General features: G+C 53.2%; 4 protein-coding genes across 13 annotated transcripts; 2 read left to right on the forward strand and 2 right to left on the reverse strand.

Moving 5' to 3' along the window:
- The first annotated feature begins 2,302 nt into the window (after positions 1-2,302).
- On the forward strand, positions 2,303-6,839 carry LOC122382278 (vesicle transport through interaction with t-SNAREs homolog 1B-like). Of its 3 annotated transcripts, none has more exons than XM_043367413.1 (4): positions 2,303-2,339; positions 4,565-4,732; positions 5,453-5,613; positions 5,887-6,839. In XM_043367413.1, the coding sequence occupies exons 2-4, from the start codon at positions 4,604-4,606 to the stop codon at positions 6,137-6,139; spliced, it is 543 nt and encodes a 180-aa protein (XP_043223348.1). In that variant the 5' UTR covers positions 2,303-2,339; positions 4,565-4,603; the 3' UTR covers positions 6,140-6,839. The 3 variants fall into 3 exon arrangements, with proteins under 3 accessions (XP_043223348.1, XP_043223347.1, XP_043223345.1); XM_043367412.1 differs by having other exon boundaries at positions 2,331-2,391; XM_043367410.1 differs by lacking the exon at positions 2,303-2,339 and adding an exon at positions 2,810-2,897.
- A 14-nt stretch (positions 6,840-6,853) lies between these two features.
- Positions 6,854-9,352, reverse strand: LOC122382275 (pre-mRNA-splicing factor 38B-like). The gene is made up of 2 exons (XM_043367402.1): positions 8,956-9,352; positions 6,854-8,458 (listed from the first exon to the last, which is right to left on the reverse strand). Exons 1-2 carry the CDS (start codon positions 8,965-8,967, stop codon positions 7,160-7,162), a joined length of 1,311 nt encoding a protein of 436 aa, XP_043223337.1. The 5' UTR covers positions 8,968-9,352; the 3' UTR covers positions 6,854-7,159.
- Positions 9,353-9,415: 63 nt separating this feature from the next.
- On the reverse strand, positions 9,416-13,786 carry LOC122382277 (alpha-ketoglutarate-dependent dioxygenase alkB homolog 6-like). 2 transcript variants are annotated; one of them, XM_043367408.1, is made up of 5 exons: positions 13,622-13,773; positions 13,334-13,370; positions 12,534-12,710; positions 12,229-12,435; positions 9,416-11,832 (listed from the first exon to the last, which is right to left on the reverse strand). In XM_043367408.1, the coding sequence occupies exons 2-5, from the start codon at positions 13,364-13,366 to the stop codon at positions 11,584-11,586; spliced, it is 666 nt and encodes a 221-aa protein (XP_043223343.1). In that variant the 5' UTR covers positions 13,367-13,370; positions 13,622-13,773; the 3' UTR covers positions 9,416-11,583. The 2 variants fall into 2 exon arrangements, with proteins under 2 accessions (XP_043223343.1, XP_043223344.1); XM_043367409.1 differs by lacking the exon at positions 13,334-13,370 and having other exon boundaries at positions 13,729-13,786.
- Positions 13,168-19,113, forward strand: LOC122382272. Of its 7 annotated transcripts, none has more exons than XM_043367390.1 (6): positions 13,168-13,367; positions 13,619-13,642; positions 14,727-15,004; positions 15,256-16,529; positions 16,789-16,944; positions 17,387-19,113. In XM_043367390.1, exons 3-6 carry the CDS (start codon positions 14,736-14,738, stop codon positions 17,602-17,604), a joined length of 1,917 nt encoding a protein of 638 aa, XP_043223325.1. In that variant the 5' UTR covers positions 13,168-13,367; positions 13,619-13,642; positions 14,727-14,735; the 3' UTR covers positions 17,605-19,113. The 7 variants fall into 7 exon arrangements, with proteins under 7 accessions (XP_043223325.1, XP_043223324.1, XP_043223330.1 ...); XM_043367395.1 differs by lacking the exons at positions 13,168-13,367; positions 13,619-13,642 and adding an exon at positions 14,269-14,341 and having other exon boundaries at positions 14,724-15,004; positions 15,256-15,657; positions 15,766-16,529; XM_043367389.1 differs by lacking the exons at positions 13,168-13,367; positions 13,619-13,642 and adding an exon at positions 14,253-14,341 and having other exon boundaries at positions 14,724-15,004.
- Positions 19,114-19,391: the final 278 nt, after the last annotated feature.

The following is a 19,391-nucleotide window of genomic DNA, read 5'->3' on the forward strand; positions in this document are numbered from 1 at the left end:
GAAAAAAGGTGCATCATTTTCGAACGTCGCCGAGAAATTGTAATTACCCCAAGCTCAGGCAAATGTATGGTAGAAAATACCCCAAGTGAAATACACTACGGCGGAAATAAAATACCCTACGGCGGAGCTCGGTTGCAATTTGTAAATACGCCGCCCACACCACTGCGTCACCGCCTGTGTGACGTCACCTACTGAAGCATGCTTCGTTTTCCTGCAGCACGAAATTTGGTGCTGCAGGAGGCGAAAGTGGCGCGGATTAAAGTTTACCGTCCAATATTTCTTATTGTAAGTGGTTTGTATGCTGTTTTTTGGGTATCATTATCATTCTTTTCGGTGGCACATTGCTAATAACCACATTTGAACGCAAATTAATCGTTATTTGAGCGACAATCACCAGTCCACCCGCGCAACGGTTCGCCGCGTTTGAAATAGGCTGCGGCGACGCTCGGCCGCGGCCAAGGCTATATAAACCAGGTAGAACGCTCCCGAAGAAAAAGTGGTGACAAGCAATATTTAGTTGCCGCGACCCTCACTTGTTCAAGACTATATCCGCAAGCAGCATTTACAAGCTAGCGGAAATCGACCAATCGGCGTTCGGCAATACTCAACGCTGATTGGCCCGATGCTCGTGACGAAATTGCGGGGGACTGCAGCTACTCCCCTATGGCGTTTCATTGACTTATGACTTTTGAAGGGGATTTGTATCAGTTTTTGTTGGGTTTGAGGCCATTTTTGAGCTTGGATATTCTTTCCGTGACCTTTGACTATATAATAACGACATTTAATTATGACATTTCTATATACTACCGGTGTCACATCGGCCAAAAAGACCGTAAGTACATGGGATAGACGGACCACTGCTGATGGGGCCACACATGTCGGCGTGTGGTCATCGGAGGCCCATGAGGGCTCGACATGGGCCCTTTATGGGTCGGTATAGGCCCAGTGGGTCCAGTGCAGGCCTACCAGGGGCCGGTGGCATATAATGTAAGGCTGTCTCGGGACGAATTGAGGGCTCATGGGGGCCATATAGGACCATTAGGGACAACATAAGCCAATCAGGGGTCCATTTAGGCCAATAAAGGCGCTTCAGGGACTTGAAGAGGCCATTCAAGAGCCGTGGTGGGCCCATGAGGGGACGGCATTGGTCCATCAGGTGCAGTCAGGGGATGTTGTACGGGTTTCTCAGTGACCCATTTGGGCATATCAGTGACCAATTTAGACCCAGCAGGGGGCTTTGTAGACCTATCAGGGGCTGGTGATGGTTTATCGGAGGCCAGCGTTAGTCCATCGGGGCACGGCATGCCCATTAGAGGTAATTGCGGGCCCACACTGAACAATGATGGCCCTTCAACGGCCCCTAATGGATCTAGATTGACCCATGTTCCATGATGTGTCATGTATGCCCCTATGGCAGGCCTACTCAGACCCCTGATGGACGTTCCCGGCCTCTGATGACCCTATACTGAATCCTGGTGGGGCTCTAAGAGTCTCCAATAACCCTTCTTCAGCCCATTATTACCATACGCTGGCACTAAAGGCCCCACATCAGCCGCAGGGCAGTCCGTGCCAAGACAGCATGTCTTTTCGGCCGATATTACATCGGTAATATTAATTAAAATCATGATTTTATGGTGCCATTATATAGCTAACAGTCATAAGAAATATATTTCAACTCGAAAACAGCTCGAAACAGCATATAATCTTAAAGAAACCCCTCTGAAATCCAAAAGCCTATTCGGGTCCATAGAGAATAACTGCGGTCCCCCGCAATTTCGTCACGAGCGTCGGGCCAATCAGCGTCGAGCACTGCCGAGCGCTGATTGGTGGATTTTCCGCTAGCGCGTGAGTGCTGCTCGCGGAACAAGAGTTCGTCGACAATCCTCCACAAACGTCTGTCACCACTTTTCGTAATGCTAAACAGCCGGAGCGTACCCCCCTGGCCGCGGCGTGCCGGCGGAGAGTGGGCGGAGCCAGGCGGTTGACGTCACCCAAGTATGACGCACGCAGCACAGATCTATGCTGCAGGGACCCGAACAGCCCTCTGAATTGAGGGGTATTCATCTACTGCTTCTCTACATCGTTGCTAGGGCATTTGACCAATCAGAATTGACTGGGGGGAGGATGGTGAGTTGAGAGGGTACTCATATGACGTCATAAATAGCCCTTACGGGAAGTTCATTGGTGTATCTTAGCTAGAAAGACGTCATGCTATTTGACCTTGATTTCGGTGACAGGAAAAACGCTTCTCATCGAACAGTTTAGAGCTGTTCACTACAAAAACGGCGCGCACGTGACATTTGTACATTTATTAGCAAAAGTCGACTAGTGACAAAAAAGTTGTTTTCTTAGAATTTTCGGCCTGCGAAATTGGGATTTTGTGTCGTTTTAGTTTGTAACTTATGTTTTGATTTATATTCTGCTATAGCATAATTTCAAGCATCAATAATGCTTTTTGTTACAATAAAGCAGGGGTCGGCAAATGGTGGGGCATGCCCCCTTTGGGGGTAATGGCGCCCTTCAGCGGGGGGTAATGAGGGCCTCTGAGAAAGCCTCATCTTTTTTTGGAATTAATGGCTCCCTTGATGGGAAAAACATCGCAACTGTTGTGCCCCTGGATTCAAAGATTAGTCGAGGTCAAACGCACAAAGCATGAACTGATTAGCTGGCGCATGCCAATTTTCATGTAGCTGCTCACCATTCCGTACACTCGTGGAAAGTAACTGTCATGTACTAGCCGGCGCTCGTCTATTGGCGTTTTCACAGTCACTAACGCAAGGGAGAGGAGTCGTCCATTGCACCCTGACCTGAGCATCTCGGTCTCTGAGCTGGAGCTTTGCAGAAAAATTGAGCGTGTTGCCCGTGAAGATAAGCAGCCGCTGCTACCCAATTTAAAGGTCGTTGGTCATTGGGTGACCTTCCATAGGTCAATAACAAACTGCCGAGTTAATCGGGTCCTGCTGTAACTTCTTGAAGTGAGATTTTGTGGCCTGCCATGATCTCAAAGATCTGACAAATCAACGGTTATTCGGGTTAAGGTCATGCCATTTTCAGGACAGATAAAGATGATCGGCTCGATGGTACAGGTTTTTTTCGTGATCCGACCTTTTTTAACGTGATCTACTCTCGAAACATACCCGCTACCGCTATACGTATGGGGATTAACCCGCGCCCCGCTGGGGCTCCTGGATTTCCACGCCCTGCTGGAAATGGAGGTTGAACACCCCCTATTAACTTGGCTCCTGGGTCACTAGCGAAACGCCGTAGTCGGCGATCGAAAGAGCGTAAGAAATGATGAAGAAAAAACTATGGTCACCTTTTAGGTCAAATCAAAGGTCAGGTCACCAGAGGTCATCGAACGTAAAATTTCGCCAATTTCCAGGTCAACCTTTGACAATTTTCGACAAACTGGCCTATAGCTCAGGAAAGGATAGAGCTACAGCGCTGCGGAAAAACGCATTCGATAGCTCTCTTAACGTTTTTTTTCTGATGCCTGCCCTCAGATTCAACCGAAGATAGTTTAGCCTGCAGGAGACAAAAACTGCCAAAATGTACGTTGCTTGCTCGATAGTTTTTCTTGAATAACTTTTCACTCAAAACTTGCAAGAGCTCACTTTTATCAGCATCGTGATCCTCCCGTCGAAAAGCATCGAAGGTTTTGTTGCACATCAGTCGATCCGTATCGTCGAGCTGAACACATCTAAGGCATTTTCATCGCTCTGGGATGCCTTTATCAAAAGTTATTAGCGAATAGCTGTTAGATACCATTCATGACTTGAAATGACCTCAGGGACATACAGTGGGGTAACGGGTGCAATTTTCCGGTTCAGCGGTCATGTTTACTTGTAAATAAGAGTGTCACAGTGTTAGGAATGACACTGGTCCAAAAGAGGCGCCTTTCAATTTTCTACCATTGACTTTGCGCCCTCCATTGATAATGGGAGAGGGCGTGAAATTGACCTGAACTTTGGTCACCGACATCAAATCTCCGAGATACAAATTTTGTACATGTTGTTGCCTTTATCAATTCCTGAAAGTTTGAAAGAGGTCTGTCACTCAATGCAGCTTAAGCAGGCGTTGCAGTCTTTACTGAGGTGAGGTCACTTGACGTGATCTGGTGACCTGACCTTGAGTGACTCTGGTCTGAAATATTCACAACATGTGCAGAAACGATGTATGATAAAATGTTCCAAAATGGTGGCGCTCCGTGCCAACGTTTTTGAGATATTTGCGAGAAACCCCAGGGGAGGGGGCCTGCGGTTTCTCGCAGATATGGTACCCAAAGAGTCACGGAAAAGTATGGAATTTCAGTAACCTTGGTTGTATCACCAATGGGGTCTGGTAGGTGGGGGTAATGGCCCTGCCTGGCGCCAAAAAAGGGGGCACGACCCCGGAGGACCTGCCGACCACTGCAATAAAGCTTTGATTTGAAAGCTAAAATTATGAATGTTTTTGTTATACCTAATTCATTTTCAATAATTATTATCCACCATTCACCAATTATCAAAACAAGTGATTTTATTTCATCTGTTCAACACCTCTCAACCTCCCTGAATTTTTGCAGGTTTTTTTATCCAGTCTCCACTGATTAGTGTCTGCAAGTATGTCTTCTCTGAGGTTTGAGACCCTTGAAGATGAGGTGCGATCTGTGCTGGAGTCGCGGGTGCCTCCTACACCACAGCAGGCTGCCACAGTTGCCAGTCTTCTGGCAGATATGGAGACTGAGTTACAGGTAGGTGTACTAATCTCATCTAATTAATAGCTAAGTTCAGCATAAAATAATCAATTGCAAAAGCAAAACAAATAGGATTATCACGTAAGTATCAGCTCAAACTAAAACATTTTTCTGTTAATTTAAGTTCTTAGATTTTGAGCTAACAAAATATATACAAAGTAAAGTAAATAAAGCAAATTTGTAACACCAGCCACCACCATCTCGGCACTCCGATCTCCGCAGTGTCATTGCTGTGACCACAAAGTCTTGAAAGAGTATACTGGCCCTCTGTTGCACAGTGCTGTATGTATTAGGACTGCCAATGGTTACAAGCTGATGATTATTTGTGGTGAGCAGTAATGCATGGCAGGTTTTGTGAGGTCCAAAGTGGCTATATGGACTTGGGTTCTCTAGGCTGTTCTTTGATTTCTAGGTCCTTCTAACTCTGTGTCCATTTATTTTTTGGTATTGGGTTAATCCTTTTAGCAACTCAATCCTTTTCAGCATGACCTCTGAACTCTGGGTGCCATAGTGATAAATGATCATCATCATCATTTGTTGACCAATTTCTTTTTTCCATGCCATGTGAGTCTGTCCTGCATCACAGTCTTACTTACAAAAAAAAAAAACTGACAGTAACATAACACTGTCTGACTCTCCCTGTCTATCTGCCCATAATATGGCGCCCCCCAGCTAACCGACTGTGACATCTTAACATAACACCGTCTACCCGCACAGATGGCGCCGCCCAGCTACCGTCTGCAGATGGTGGAGCGGGTGCGGGAGTACCGCCGACGTCTGCGCACCGCCGCCGCCGCCTCCCCCGCCGGTGACGAGACGCGGCGGACCGTGGAGCGGGGTCTGCAGACGCTGCAGCGCACCTCCGACAGCATCGCTCGGTGAGGCCGCGACCGGGCGGGGACGGGGCGACGTTTGGGGATGGCTAGAAATAGTATATAACATTTGCATTTATCGGGATTGCAGAATAGATGACAGCAGCACTCATTGAGTAGAATCCTAGAAATGGCAAATTTGTTTATTTTTAGGCTCTTTTCAGCGATGCTTTGCCTTTTGTGACCTCAACCCATGAGTGTCGTTATGAAAAATATTCATCTGTCAAAGCCCACGATGACGATGTTCTGTGTGTGACGGCGTCCCCCGGTCGGCCGCAGGTCTCAGCAGGTGTCTGCGGAGACGGACGCGGTCGGCGCCGAGGTGATCTCGGAGCTGGGCACGCAGCGCGAGTCGCTGCAGCGCACCCGCGACCGGCTGGAGGACACGGACGCCGAGCTGAGCCGCTCGCAGCGGCTGCTGCGCACCATGTACGTGCGCGTGCTCACCAACCGGGTGCTGCTGGCGGCCATCATCGCCGTCGAGCTCGCCCTGCTCGGTGCCGCCGTCTACCTCAAGTTCTTCAAAAAGTGAGCCGCCGCTGGAGCTGTGAGGTACGGCATGGGGCAGCAGAGGATGGGCACTGATCCGCTCAACACATTATTTCTGATAGTCGGAAAGCTCATTACACTTTGAAACTCATCAGTGGTTAGGAAAAACCGAAGTCATCTGAGCAATTATAAAGTATTTTAGATAATTGGAAGTTTCAAACTGTGTACTTGTACTGCGAATGAGCCCTTGGCCCGTGCGTTTCCTACGAGGGGCTGGAAAAATCGGTCATGATTGCATGTAAACCTTGTCTTAGTATATCCAGAGTCTTATGCTGGTCATTTGTAACTATTTAGTACATTTATTAAGTGGTGTTTACAAATATTCAGCCTCGATGTGGGCCCTTTTACATAACTGCTAGTGCTACCTACATATATTATGAAAGGACGCAGCTGTTTGGTGCCGATTATGCCTAGAAACAACAGCAGGCTGGGAGCATGCTGATAAAAAAGACTGCGACCGAATAGCTTCCAGAAAAGGAACATCGGATCGGTGCTTCCTCCATCAGTTGGTTGGCGCACATTCAGCTTTTAATTTCTATGTAGAGTATGTTTGTGTTATCATCTTATCGCATCGGGTAACAAACTGTTCTAATGTTCTAGCCGCCGTTGTTTGTTTTTATGTAAGGGAATGTGTGAACGATATACATATTTGCGTGTGGAGATAATATATTGAGTGTATTTTTGCTAGTTGTTGACCTTTATCATGTTATTTTTTACTGCAATTTCCCGAGTAACAATGTATTTCCGCATAACCAAAAGACCAAAACACCTGGCTTGTAAACTGAAATAAGTTTTTTATGCATGAATGTAATTATTTAAAGTATACACAGTTAATGCATGGTATAATGGGTGGGAGTGGTGCGACTAACTATATTTTTATTCTTAGAACGATTGCATCCCCCAGAAAAGTTACAAGGTTATCAGAGCACTCGGTCTAGCCCAGTCGCAGGTCGACCTCCACGGGCTCCAGGGCCCCTCCGCCAGTTCACACAGAGCGGCCGTCTCAGCCGAGCCAGTAGTGACGGCGCTCGTCGCTGTCCTCGTCCGAGTTGTCCCGCGCCGCCCACCGGCCGCCGGGCCGCCGGTCCTCCTCGCTCTGACCGTCGTCATAGTTACCCCGCCTGCCGAAGTAGCGGGCGCCCGGCGGGTAGTCCCGCGGCGCGTCCCACCGCCGGTCCTGGCGAGCCGACACAAGGCGATCGCTCCACCAGGGCGCCTGTCTGGCGCGGAGGTCGTCCCGCGTGGCGGCCGTACCGCGGCGCTCCGGGCCGAGCTGACCGCCTCCGTACCGGGTCTGTCCGCCGTACCGTCCACCGTATGGTCCGCGGTCGGTAGAGGTGTGCTGCTCCACGCTGGCGCTGTTTTGACCTACGCCGTCAGCGCCAGCTTCTTCTCTGCTGTCCTGCGTTCTATCCTGGTTCCGAGTGTCTTCCCTGCTGTCCCGCGTTCTATCCTGGTTCCGAGTATCTTCCTTGCTGTCCTGCGATATATTCTGATTCTGAGTGTCCTCCCTGCCGTCCTGCGATCTATCTTGGTTCTGAGGGTCCTCCCTGCTCTCCTGCGATCGGTTCCGAGGGTCTTCCCTGCTGTCTTGTGTTCTACCCTGGCTCCAGATGCTTTCTCTATCGTACTGTGCCCTACCTCGGGTCCTGGTGTCTTCTGTGCTGTCCTGCATTCTGTCCGGGGTCCTGGTGTCTTCACCGCTGTTTTCGGCTCTACCATGCTTCCAACTGTAATATCTGGTGTCCTGCTTTCGACCCTGGCTCCATCTGTCCTCTCCGCTGTCCTGCGTTCTACCCTGGTTCCGAGTGTCCTCCCTGCTATCCTGCGTTCTACCCTGGTTCCAGGTGTGTTCTCTGCTGTCCTGGCTTTCACGCTGATTCCATCTATCGTCTCCCCTGTCCTGCGTCCTGACTAGTGTCCGGGTGTCCTCTCTGCTGTCGTCCCTCTGCCGCTGCCGTCCGTGTGTGGCATACCATCCCTCGAGCCCGCGCTCGCCGCTCTGCCGTCCCTGTGAGTCGTACCGCGGACTGTGGGTGTCTGCCAGGCGCCGGGAGGAGAGGTACCCTCCGAGGGCAGCCGCCTGGCCGTGGGTCAGGTGGCGGTGCCGGGTCTGTCCTCCGCGCGGCTCGTGGTCAGGCCGCCAGAGACGCTCCGTCTCGGAGGAGCGGTCGGATGTGGGCAGTCTGTCTCCTTCCCAGTAGGGTCCGGGTCGCTGGGCGGCCGTCCACCAGTACTGCTGGTAGTACCCGGCCGGTACGGACGCCGCCACGGCCGTCACCAGAGCCAGACTGAGGCACACCTAAAGGAAGATGGGACGGCGTCACCAAGGGCTCTCCGCTGTTGGATGAGGCTCGCCTCCAGCCAGCTTTAGCATCATGGAATTGTTGAGGAGGGTCGAAAGAGTAAGCATCGTCTCCCATAACTAGGATTTTTGCATTTATCATATCTACTTAGCTATTTACTGAACTGAACTGAAAGATAAACAATTCATGGGACAGAAAACAGACTCCAATCGTTCACGAAGGAGAGCGGTGGAAGTTTGTATACTGCTCCCAATGAGCATCAACCCAACACATGACGTGAAACTTGCATTCTGGTCGGATGGCCTCGACCTGACCAGAGCCCCAGGGTGACCAGACCCTGACACGAGGTTATGCTTCCCTCCCTCCCTTTTTTCTACCTCCTAGCCAATTAGTCCACCCTGCAATTTTTATTAATGGTTCAGATGAGATAGACGTCTATTGCTCTTTCTTTTACAGCTACAACATGTTGCATTACTCGGGGCGACTGACTCACCTCCGCTCTCATGGTATCCGCTGTGTTCTGTGCTGTCCGGAGACGGCGGCTCTCAGCGCGGCAGTCACCCCGCTACTGGGTACGGTGGCGGAGCGCCCGTGGCCCCCTGATCATCACTGCATGTTGATGGCCAACTTATAAACAGCGTGCATTAGTGCCGGTCATGTTTTCCAGGAATCACATGTTGTTAGCATGCACAGTCTGGTGTTTATAGGTATTTTGGACTGTCCATCGAACGTACTCGGGGAAGTGACGTCTTCGGTGGGTTGTATTTACGTCGCTGCTCGGAACTAAGGGCCAGTATTCGTGAAAAAGCGACTGATGTGTAAAGGCCACGTGGCGTTTTAGATCACCTGCGTCATCGCTGCCCCCCCCCCCCCCCCCCAACTCCCGACCCCTTCTTGTCATGCCTGCCTGGGTGGTTGGTTGTTCACGAGCGTCTGTATCGGAAAAGTTCCAACTCCTGTTCAATTTTATCACAGATCCTGGGCACAACCTCTCAGTTCTCTGCAGTTAACCGGTGACATCTCCCATCATTCCGGGACACAGCACACTAACGGCTGCGTCTCTCGGTTGTCTGTGTTTTACAGGGAATATCTCACATTATTCAGACATACAATACAACACAACACACGAATGGCTGCAGTCAGTCGAAGCTGTGGACTGACTCCTGGCTCCTGATCACTGTGATCAGTCAGCCCCGCAGCGTCGGTCTACTCTCACTGAAGTCGGCTTATTTCACTTCTCTCTCGGTCGTCGGCTCACTGAATCAATGTCAATCTCTCTGGCTCTCACTCGGGGGGGGGGGGGGGGGGGGCGCTCACTCCGGCGGCGGCGCGCTCGGCTCCGTCCGTCTCTCGTCGCTCAGGTCCACGGCCTGGCTGAAGCCGGCGGCAGCCACCTCACTGTAGGAGGGCGGCGGTACGCTGCCGGCCGCCAGCGCCGCCTTGTAGTCGGGCGGCGGCCCGTCCTCCGGAGGAGCCGCGCGGGGCCGCGGCGCAGGGCGGACCGAGCGCGCCGCCCGGCCCGCCCGGCGCTCCGCCGGCGCCGCCTCCTCCCTGAACCTGGTGAGCGTGATGTCGTAGGGCTGCGGCGGACGTGTGCGGAGCGCGGCGCGCGGCGGTCCGCCGGGGCACGGGCTGCGCCACCGGCAGCCGGACACCACGGCCAGCGCCAGGTAGACGACCAGCAGCGCGCCCAGCAGCGCGCCCGTGGCGATCTTGGCCGCGGCGGACGCCTGGTAGACGAGCATCAACACGAACACCACCGAGCACAGGAACACCATACTGCCGACGGCGCTCTGCACCAGGTCCAGCTTGGTGCGCGGCTCCATCCCGCTCGGACACTGGCGGTGCCTTACAACTGCTCACTAGCTTCACGCGTTCCGCTCATCGCTTTTTAGGCAACTGCGAGACCAGGAGCTGAAGAGACGCTGACCCCTCTAGATTTCCAGTCACTTTGGTTGAGTGTCAACTGTTTCCGATCTCAATCTTCCGGGCGTTAGCCGCTCTTTCTGCTGCGCAGAGATAGCGGCAGTTCCGTGGCAGCTTCGTCCTGATCAATGTCAGCTGTCGCTTTCTTGTGGCCGGTATAATGTGACATCTGACGCTGTTCATTGGTCGCCGTCGTCTTTTCTGAATGATGTTATGTAACCACAGTCAGCTGGTAATAGCCAGCGGTCACCGCTGTCACATGCATGTAGCCCGTAATCGCTGACGCATGACCAGAATTTCCACTGTCACATCACATGTGATCTGTTACCCGTGACCGCTGTTACTGCAACTGCTGTCAATTCTGAACCGACCGACTGCTGTCAGCTCTGACCGCTCGCCATGCCCCTCCGTTCGGCACTATCTGTGCGCGGTCTCGTTAGGACGGCCGTCGGACCGATCGCAGCGGTCACCGCCCTGACGCAGTCACCTCCCGGCCGCCGCAGGCACACTGACGAGTCACGTGACCCCGATACTGGTCAGCGCCCGCCGGTGACACTATCGGACGACAGGTCACGTGGTAAGTCGGATAAGATACGACAGTTTCCGAGATTAGGTGGAAGCGATTCGTCCTTTTATCAGACCTCGACCTGTCATGCAGGAGCCGGAACATTGAGCTAAATAGGATCTCTTGAAGGACATTTGCCGTTGATAGGTTCAATTGTTTTCAGCTGAGCTGAACTATAAGAGCATGCATTAGCGAAACAAGGAGCAGTGTTGCCACCTTAACTTGGCTCCTCATTCCTGATTTCGATTTGCCTCTCACAATTGTGAAGCTCATCACCATGTATTCGATTTTTGACATTTCTAACAGCGCTTATCATAAAGAAAATGACTAATGAGATGGTGTGCTCACAGGGACATATAAAACCGTCGCCGATTCCATCCCGTACCGAGTCTCGCATCGCAGAGAGCCGGCTGGCTCCGCCCCCGGCCGGTTCAGTTCGATTCAGGGAGTCCAGCCACAGCCAGTTACTGATAGCAAGACAAATCCCTCAGTTCCATCCCCCCCCCCCCCCCCCACGGTATCACCCGAGACCGGCCCTAGGCACATGGGCCGGATCCTTCACAGCTGTCCTCCGGCACTATGGGCTGGTCCCTGCAACCGCAGTTTGGCTCTGGTCACCTTTGGTCGGCCTCACAGCCTCAGTTTGGCTTTGAGCACCTTGGGCACGTGTCTGATGGTGAGCGATACTCTCGTCTGCCGCTGCAGCCGGGAGCCGGCGGCCTGCTCTGCTCCGTTCAGCACGGCGTCTGTAACGGTGTCCTCTGTGCGCGCGGCGATGCCGTGTAGGAGGTGGTGGTAGGCGTCATCACGGACCACGAGCAGACTGCGGCGCGCCAGCAGCAGCGAGCCCACCGCCTCCGGCTCGGCCGGCGACGCCTCCTGCCACGGGAAACGCCGGCCGGTTACGTGTTACACAGCAGACAGACATCGTCACAGCGGATATACCGTCACCGACCGACACCGACAGTGGCACTGGACATACCGTCCACCGAACGTACCGTACCGTCCACCGAACGTACCGTACCGTTACCGAACGTACTGTTACATATTATATCCGACACCGAACAGACTGTCACATATCACAACCGACGAAGAGGTGGCCCGTAGGTAAGTACGGGTATGGGGATTATTAGAGTGGTACGATACGGCATGGGTACTCCGTAACATAGGATCGGTCCCTACGGCACGTTACGGGCGGTCCATGGGGTAAATGTACGGACTATTAGCACTGTGTACGGACGTGCGGTACGGGCAGTTTACATCCCCAGTCCCCACCTGCGAGTCGTCCTGTCTGGGCCGGTAGAGGTCGAGCAGCGCGTGCGAGCCCAGTGTGACGGTGGTGATGACTGGCGCGAAGAGCGGCCCGTCCGTGTGCGGCATGATCCCCTGGCCGGGCAGGTACTCATTCACCAGCACGTGGTTGGGCCGCAGCTCGCCGAAACAGCCCAGCGCGGCGATCCGCTCCATCGGCGCCTGCAGCCACTGGCGGGGCGATCGACACGTTGCGGTCATTGGTAATGACACGGTACTGACACTGCCCGCCACGACACGACACGGCTCTGACCGGGGCGTTCACTTACAGTGGGTATCTGTTCTGGCAGCATGCCGCGCGGGTGTGGCAGGCCGCCCCAGTTCTGCAGTCGCCGGTGTGCCAGCTGCGTCCAGCGCGGCCGCGGGGCGGCGTACACCAGCTCCAGCAGTCGCTGCTCCTCGGCCTCGGTCACGAACTCGGGCACATAGTGGACCGTGGCCGGCGCCTATGGACGGGGGGGGGGGGAGTAGCGTCACCGAGCGACCCATAGTGGGCCGTGGCCAGCGCCTGGGGGTGGGGGAGGGAGTAGTGTCACTGAGCGACCCATAGTGGGCCGTGGCCGGCGCCTATCGGCGAGGGGGAGGGGGGGGGGGCAGAGTCACCGCCGTCACCGAGCGACCCATAGAAATAAAGCGACGGTAGTGGACCGTGGCCGGCGTCTATTGGCGGCGAGAGAAGCAAACCATATTAAACAACCATTTTGCATGAATTAGGTATGGCTTAATAGACTAGATTGCAATACATACTTGACAGGTTTGAGGTTACTCATTACAGCTTAGAGTCGTGAACTCTGGTTGTGTCGTGTGGACGGCCTTCGTGTGAACCAAGATGAACCATGCGTGACGTCACTAGTACAACTTATGGTCGGGTCAAAAACACGTGATATGAATAAACAAAACCTTAATTCCCAATTCCCATGCTGCTGCTGCCGGAAATATCTAAAAGACGCGCGAAGAATGCATGTCATTTGCCTGCCGTAACACTTGATTCAGAATACGAACCAAATCATATAAATATTTTGAGGATAATTGAAAGCCGTCTCATGATCGTACTGTAGTTCGCACTTACTCGGGTAACCTTGTACTTTTCAAGGGTGCTCATCCCGAGGGCTGTTCACGGACCCTGTGTGCGGTCGGACCGCACACAGCCTCCAAGCTCCGCCCACTGCGTCCCTACGTCAGCCTTCCGTCACCGCACACAGCGACCGCTGTGGCCGGTCGGGACTGGCCACAGCGGACCGTCCACCGCACGCAGCCGTGACGTCAGAGCCGCCTACCCATCCCCTACCCCCACGCCTGCTGGACGTACCGCACACACCGCACGCAGCAGTGTGCGGTGCCCGTGAACACCCCTCCGGATCTGGAGGAAGTTAGCAACGTAAGTTTTGCATGTAGTTAGATAGTAAGTCACGTTAGAAAATGAATGATATAACTGATTCAAAATACGGACTTCAGTTCATTCACCATTTCGAGATCAAGCTGGCTTCGAAAGTCACTTTCAAGGTCACTGGTCACGCAATCAGCGAAGATTTGCGCCGATTTTGCCACGCGATTTCAGTCAAACGATGACGTCACTGGGTGAAGCCTAATGCTGAACAAATATTTTGGTCGACTGTCGAGTTCATCTTTTTTATATTAGGAAAGTGATTCTGTAGTATGCTGCATCTATCTTAAAACAAAAAAGTCTCATCATATCTTCTAACAGTCATGCGCTTCAAAACTTCATTTCCCTTATTCATTTTTGTTACTTCATAGTTCCTGGGTACTTACTACTTAGTGAAGTCTTATAAATATAAATTCAATTCTAGGGTGTCCAAATGCTATAACTTTTATCAAGTCTCAGTGAGTGCCTAGAATGTGCTGAGAGTTTTATTTGTTGATATATGCAGATTTAGGTTCTCAGGATTTTGATTTTAATTTTACAATATCAATATCCAACGTCAAACCTGTACCCAATGATGTCATAAAGTTTGAGGTGATAGCTGCTTAGCTAGCAAGGTCGAATATTATCGAACCTTGAACATTATCAGTCATTGAGTCATGTGATGCAATAAGGTGATGTGGATTATTGTAGAGCGCGGGCACTGGTTAGTGTAGCCTGTTGTCACACACTAAGATTATTTCCAAAGCTTGTGTGTCATGGTGATTGATGTAGTGTTTTGGAAGAATGTTATATTAGCCAAGTAAAAGTTATAGTATTCTGCCAGCATTTGATTCACGGTTAGTTAGCTATTAGAATTGTTCGCAGCTTGCCAGAAATTGATTTTCTGCATGGTATTATGCATTTCAGCCACCACATTGTGGTGTAGCAAGTATATAAATGGCAATGTGCATTGTGCTGCACAGACTGGCTTTGAAATGTAAGATTTATATACATTTTGCTGATGTCAACAGCTGCTCCTGCTTTGTCCATAACAGTCATTGTATCAGTCTTTCTCAGTGGTCTGTGTCTGTCATTTCAGGAATCCACCATGGTGTTGGCAGAGTACCTTCAGTGCGGCATTTGTTTCGAGCCGTACACAGCCGACTCGCGGCTGCCCAAGTTTCTACAGTGCAGCGGTGGCATCCAGCACACATACTGTCTGCAATGTCTGCGCCGGCTGACGGTCGGAGGCATGATCCGCTGTCCGTGCTGCGGTGACCTGACCTCGCTCGGAGACCGGCCGGCAGACTCACTCAAGAATAACATCTACCTACTGCCGCAGATCGAGGCCGCCGCCGCCGCGCGGAAACAGAACGGGTAAGACTGCCGCCGCCACGTCGTTTAGGTGCTTTATTGGTTCATAAAAGGCTCCTGATCAGCTCACCTTTCAAGACAGTATTACCCAGCTCTTGTTATCCCAACGGTGACTTTTTCATGCATAATGTTTCAACCCATCATATGCACGGCACCCGCAGAGACGCGTGCCAGTGTGTCTCTGCGGACCGGATGACGGTGGTGAAGTATCCACTGCCCGTGTCCGTGACCTGACCAGGGCGGGTCCGTTCCAGGCTGGAGATGTTTTGCCGCACGTGCTCGGCGGTGGCGGCCGACCAGTGCGGCGAGCACGACCTGCTGAAGATGTCCGAGCTGCGCGAGGCGCTGCGTCAGCTGGCCGAGCGCGGCGCCGCCGACATGGAGACGGTCCGCCAGCGGCGCGCCGACGCCGTGACCCTGTTCAAGGAGGCGCACACGGTGCTCGTCTCGGTGGCCGAGTCGGTCCGATTCACCATCGAGGATTACGAGATGAACGCGCAGCTGGACGACAACATCGTGGGCGAGCTGGAGCGGCGCCGCGAGGCGGCCGACGCGCTGCCTTCCGACCAGCTGGTGGACAGCTACCGGTTCACCGAGCAGCACGTGGCCGACGCGCACGCGGCGCTGCGCGAGACGGCGCCGCTGGCCGAGCAGAGCGCCGCCCTGCTGGCGGCCAGCGTGGCGCTCTCGGCGCCCGGCCTCAGCCAGACGTTCGCCGTGGGCGAGTGGCTGCACAGCGGCGACCTGATGAAGGCGCTGCTGGCCGCCAGCGTGGTGGTGTACGCCCTGGACCACGTCACCGCCGGGGAGCAGGAGGCGGGCGCCGCCGCCGAACAGTGCCACAAAGTCGGCGACACCAAACCGGCCGCCGAGACCAAGTCGTTCACCTATACAAACGGACTAGTTGCCAATTCTAACAGTAAACCCTCGGGTAAATCTCTCCCTTCCGCTAACGGTAAATCTGCAGACAAATCGTCTAAGCCCAATGAAATTCCCGTAACGAAGGCGCCACTAACCGCGCCCGCTGTCAGAATCTCGAGCAGCTCGTCGACCGCTAATGGAACCGCCACCGCTAAGGCGAGCGACTCGGCAAAACTGGCTAAAGCCGCCTCGACCAACGATAAAACGGCCGGAGCGGCGGCGGCCCCCGCAACGAAAACAGTTACCCCGAGCAACGGAATGGTTGGCGGCGCGAAACTGTCAGCGGCCGCCATCAAGGCTGCGACATCCTCTACTGCCGCTGCCTCCAAACCTGCTACCGCCTCTGTCACCGCCGCCAAGCCCAAGCCGGCGCCCTCCTTTTCCTCGATGGTGAAGAGCACGAGCCCGGCCGCGCCGGCGCCGGCGGCGGACGCGTCCCGGACGTCGGTTCAGCGCCCACTGCGTGGCACCAACCCGCGGTACAGCCTGCGCGTGACCGACGGCGCGGCCATCACGGACGTGATCGTGGAGCTGCGGCCCGACATGGCGCCTATCATGTGCAAAAACTTTGTCACACTCTGTGAACGAGGGCTCCTGGATAATTCAAGTAAGTGCATGATAGAAACATAAGAGCTGTTAAGACTTAAGAGTAAATTGTACCCGAGTATTCCTCAATGAAGAATTCATTTTTGGTAAAGCTATGTTGCTGAAGTCTGATTTGAGACCAATATCAGGGGTCACGGTGGCCCTGGGCCACCGTGTACTCCCTATGGAAGGCATGACCTGCTTCCAGTTCTGACTGTGTGCCGTCGGTCCCATCCCCACCACGTCTGACCTGCCCGCGCGCCTGGTCCGTCCGTCCGCAGGGTTCCATTTCGCGGTCCACTCTGATTACCTGCTCGGCGGTCGGGTGGACGACGACGAGGGCTTCTCTCCGCTGGCCAAGGAGCCCGAGAAGTTCGTCATGGCCGACCAGTGCCCGCTGCAAGACGAGAGCGGCGCCATACGCATGAAGGGCATGGGTGAGTGGCAGTGCCGGGGGTGGAGGGGGAGATGGATGGAGGCCCCGGACAGGGGTGTGCCAGATGTTGGGTGGTGGGCCCTGGGGATGGGTGCGCCAGGCTTTGTGACTGTCTGTCCACGGCCAGGGACAACACTGAATGTGTTGGATGGGGGCACTGTCAGGGAGACGACTACCGTTCAAAAGGTGAGGACGTGAGGGCGCAGTCACCTCACCCACAGGCGTCATTGACGCGTCATGTAGCGAATTTCAGAGAACTCGTCCCCAGTTACTGCGCGTTCCGTTTTCGGGATAGGGTTTCGTTTAAATGTTAGGGTTTCGTTTAGATAGTTCAAGATTCTCTGACCTGACCGACCGGTCCCTTCCCCAGGCACCGTGGCCGGCCCTCCCCTTGACCTGACCGCCTGGTCCCTCTGACCTGACCGACCGGTCCCCTCCTGCAGGCACTGTGACCGGCCCCAACGGCGAGAAGCGCGGCCTGATCGGCTCCCAGTTTATGATGTGGGTCTCGGAGACCCGCGACTACAGACAGTACCAGTACACGCTCGTGTTCGGCTTCATCCGCCAGGGCCTGGAGTTTGTGCGCGCCATCACCTGTATGGAGCGCGCCGCCATTTGGCGCCACGCGCGCCTCCTCTCCACCAAACCGTACCGGCAGTAGAGCGCTCGGCCCGTTCCCCCAGTCGGAGGAGCGCTGGCGGCGGCCCTAACGCGCGCGCCACCTAACTGCCGCCGGGTGGGAGAGGGGAACGGGCCGGAGTCGGAGCGGTGTGCCGCGCGGCCGTGACGGGCGCTGGGCGCGCACCTCTATTCAGGAGAACCAGAGGGAAGGGCGACCGGGACCGGAGTAACAACCCGGAGCTCTGCAGTAATTGGCATCCCAGGAGGAGAGATCCCCTGGGACACCGAACTAAGGAGCAATTCGGTGGAATACGGAGCTAATAAGTAATGGGAAGGTATGCTTGGCTAAGAAGTTTATCTTTTGAATGAAGAGCTATCTGGGGTAATTACGTGGAATGTCCAATGTCAAGTGAAATACGGGGCTATTGAAGGCCCCGTTGAACAGGGTAATTGTAAGGTGATTCCGTGGTTTGGGGAGGCTATTCCGTGACATTTGTGGTTGTTGGCTATCCCTGACTGACGCCTTTTAGATGAGCGGGCTAACCCGGCATACCGATGTATCCTTGCAGTACAGCTCACACATCATTCTACTGTGGCAGCTAGTTAGAGGCCTTTTGTTTTGTATTCTGTGTTGGGAGGTAGGTAGTTTCTTCGACAGGCCTTTGTTTTGTATTCGGTGGTCGGAGGTAGTAAGATTAGTTAAGTTAACATTTAGGTGGCTTACCTTGCCATGTGACGGGTGGAGCTTTGTTGGAAACACGCCAGATAAGTTCCTGAATTTTTCAGTTCGTTTCATCTCGTCTACCGCACACAACCCTTGTAATATTAATTCTTTTTTTTCTTTCGAACATGTCTTTCGTTTACGAACATCCATTACGAGTCATTGTATATGACAAGGGATCTTGGCTGTGCCCTGGACCAATCAGGGACTTTAAGTTGGCGTGAAAACGCTCCAGTTAAATGTTTCGGATACCTACGGCTGGGTGAGACTCGTATTGTGCTGCCCGAATAATTATAAATTGTCTTCCAAAAGTCCCAACTAACAAGCAGCCCAGGTAGAATTTTTTAGTAACGTGGTGTTCTTCTTTCGTGTGCTTTTTCGCGGTAGTGGCGGTATGTTTAGCAGGGGCATCGATAGGATAATAGTTACGCCCGGCTCATCGCTGTGAAGGTACACGCGAGGCGGTGTGTAGTTGAAATGTAGCACCGGCCACCAACAGCTGCTGAGTTCGTGACGAATATGTCAAGTGAAGTGAATTGCTTTGAAGAACTCATTACACTGTGACGCTACGAATCCAGCCTTTCAGTTTTCGTACAGTTTGTGCGTGTTGTGTCGATGTATCTGTGTTCTGTTTTTGACTCAATTATTTGCCTGGCTCGTCCAGATAGTGTCATGGCTTTGGATGTGTCACAGCGGGCAGACCGATATCCGCGTTACTGTCGCGTAAAATAAGGATTCTGATACTGTTTGTCAGCCCGTGTACCGTAGTGAGCGTTCCTTTTTATTCTAGATGTAAATATATTCAATATATTCATCCCTTGCTACAAAGCACTAGCATTTGTCAGAGTTCTTTGTTATGAATTTCGTGCAACGTAGGTACATAGAGTCGTGGGGAAAGCATAGTCACCGTGGGGAAAGCCTTCGGGCCAAGGCCACCTACAGGAAAGCCTTCGTGACCTCCGCTGTACCGACCGACACGGGCTGTGCCAAAACTTGCACTCCATACGAGTGTATATAGGCGTAAACGGAGTACGCCTCATTCTTTTTTCTTTTGCTCGGTCGGCCTAGTGACATTCCCGAGCAGGGGGCAGTTACTCCGGTAATTT

This window comes from Amphibalanus amphitrite, unplaced genomic scaffold (genome assembly GCF_019059575.1).
Source record: "Amphibalanus amphitrite isolate SeventyFive unplaced genomic scaffold, NRLGWU_Aamphi_draft 000136F_arrow, whole genome shotgun sequence".
Lineage (NCBI taxonomy): Eukaryota > Metazoa > Arthropoda > Thecostraca > Balanomorpha > Balanidae > Amphibalanus > Amphibalanus amphitrite.

Excerpts from the sequence above, each read along its gene's own strand:
- LOC122382278 (XM_043367413.1), top strand. The coding sequence starts at position 4,604 with ATGTCTTCTCTGAGGTTTGAGACCCTTGAAGATGAGGTGCGATCTGTG. Across the intron at positions 4,733-5,452 it reads ATATGGAGACTGAGTTACAG|ATGGCGCCGCCCAGCTACCG; the intron begins GTAGGTGTACTA and ends CTACCCGCACAG. Across the intron at positions 5,614-5,886 it reads ACCTCCGACAGCATCGCTCG|GTCTCAGCAGGTGTCTGCGG; the intron begins GTGAGGCCGCGA and ends GGTCGGCCGCAG.
- LOC122382277 (XM_043367408.1), bottom strand. The coding sequence starts at position 13,366 with ATGAGCACCCTTGAAAAGTACAAGGTTACCCGA. Across the intron at positions 12,711-13,333 it reads AAAAGTACAAGGTTACCCGA|GCGCCGGCCACGGTCCACTA; the intron begins GTAAGTGCGAAC and ends CCCCGTCCATAG. Across the intron at positions 11,833-12,228 it reads CCAGACAGGACGACTCGCAG|GAGGCGTCGCCGGCCGAGCC; the intron begins GTGGGGACTGGG and ends TTCCCGTGGCAG.
- LOC122382272 (XM_043367394.1), top strand. Across the intron at positions 15,005-15,255 it reads GCCGCGCGGAAACAGAACGG|GCTGGAGATGTTTTGCCGCA; the intron begins GTAAGACTGCCG and ends GGTCCGTTCCAG. Across the intron at positions 16,530-16,788 it reads AGGGCTCCTGGATAATTCAA|GGTTCCATTTCGCGGTCCAC; the intron begins GTAAGTGCATGA and ends GTCCGTCCGCAG.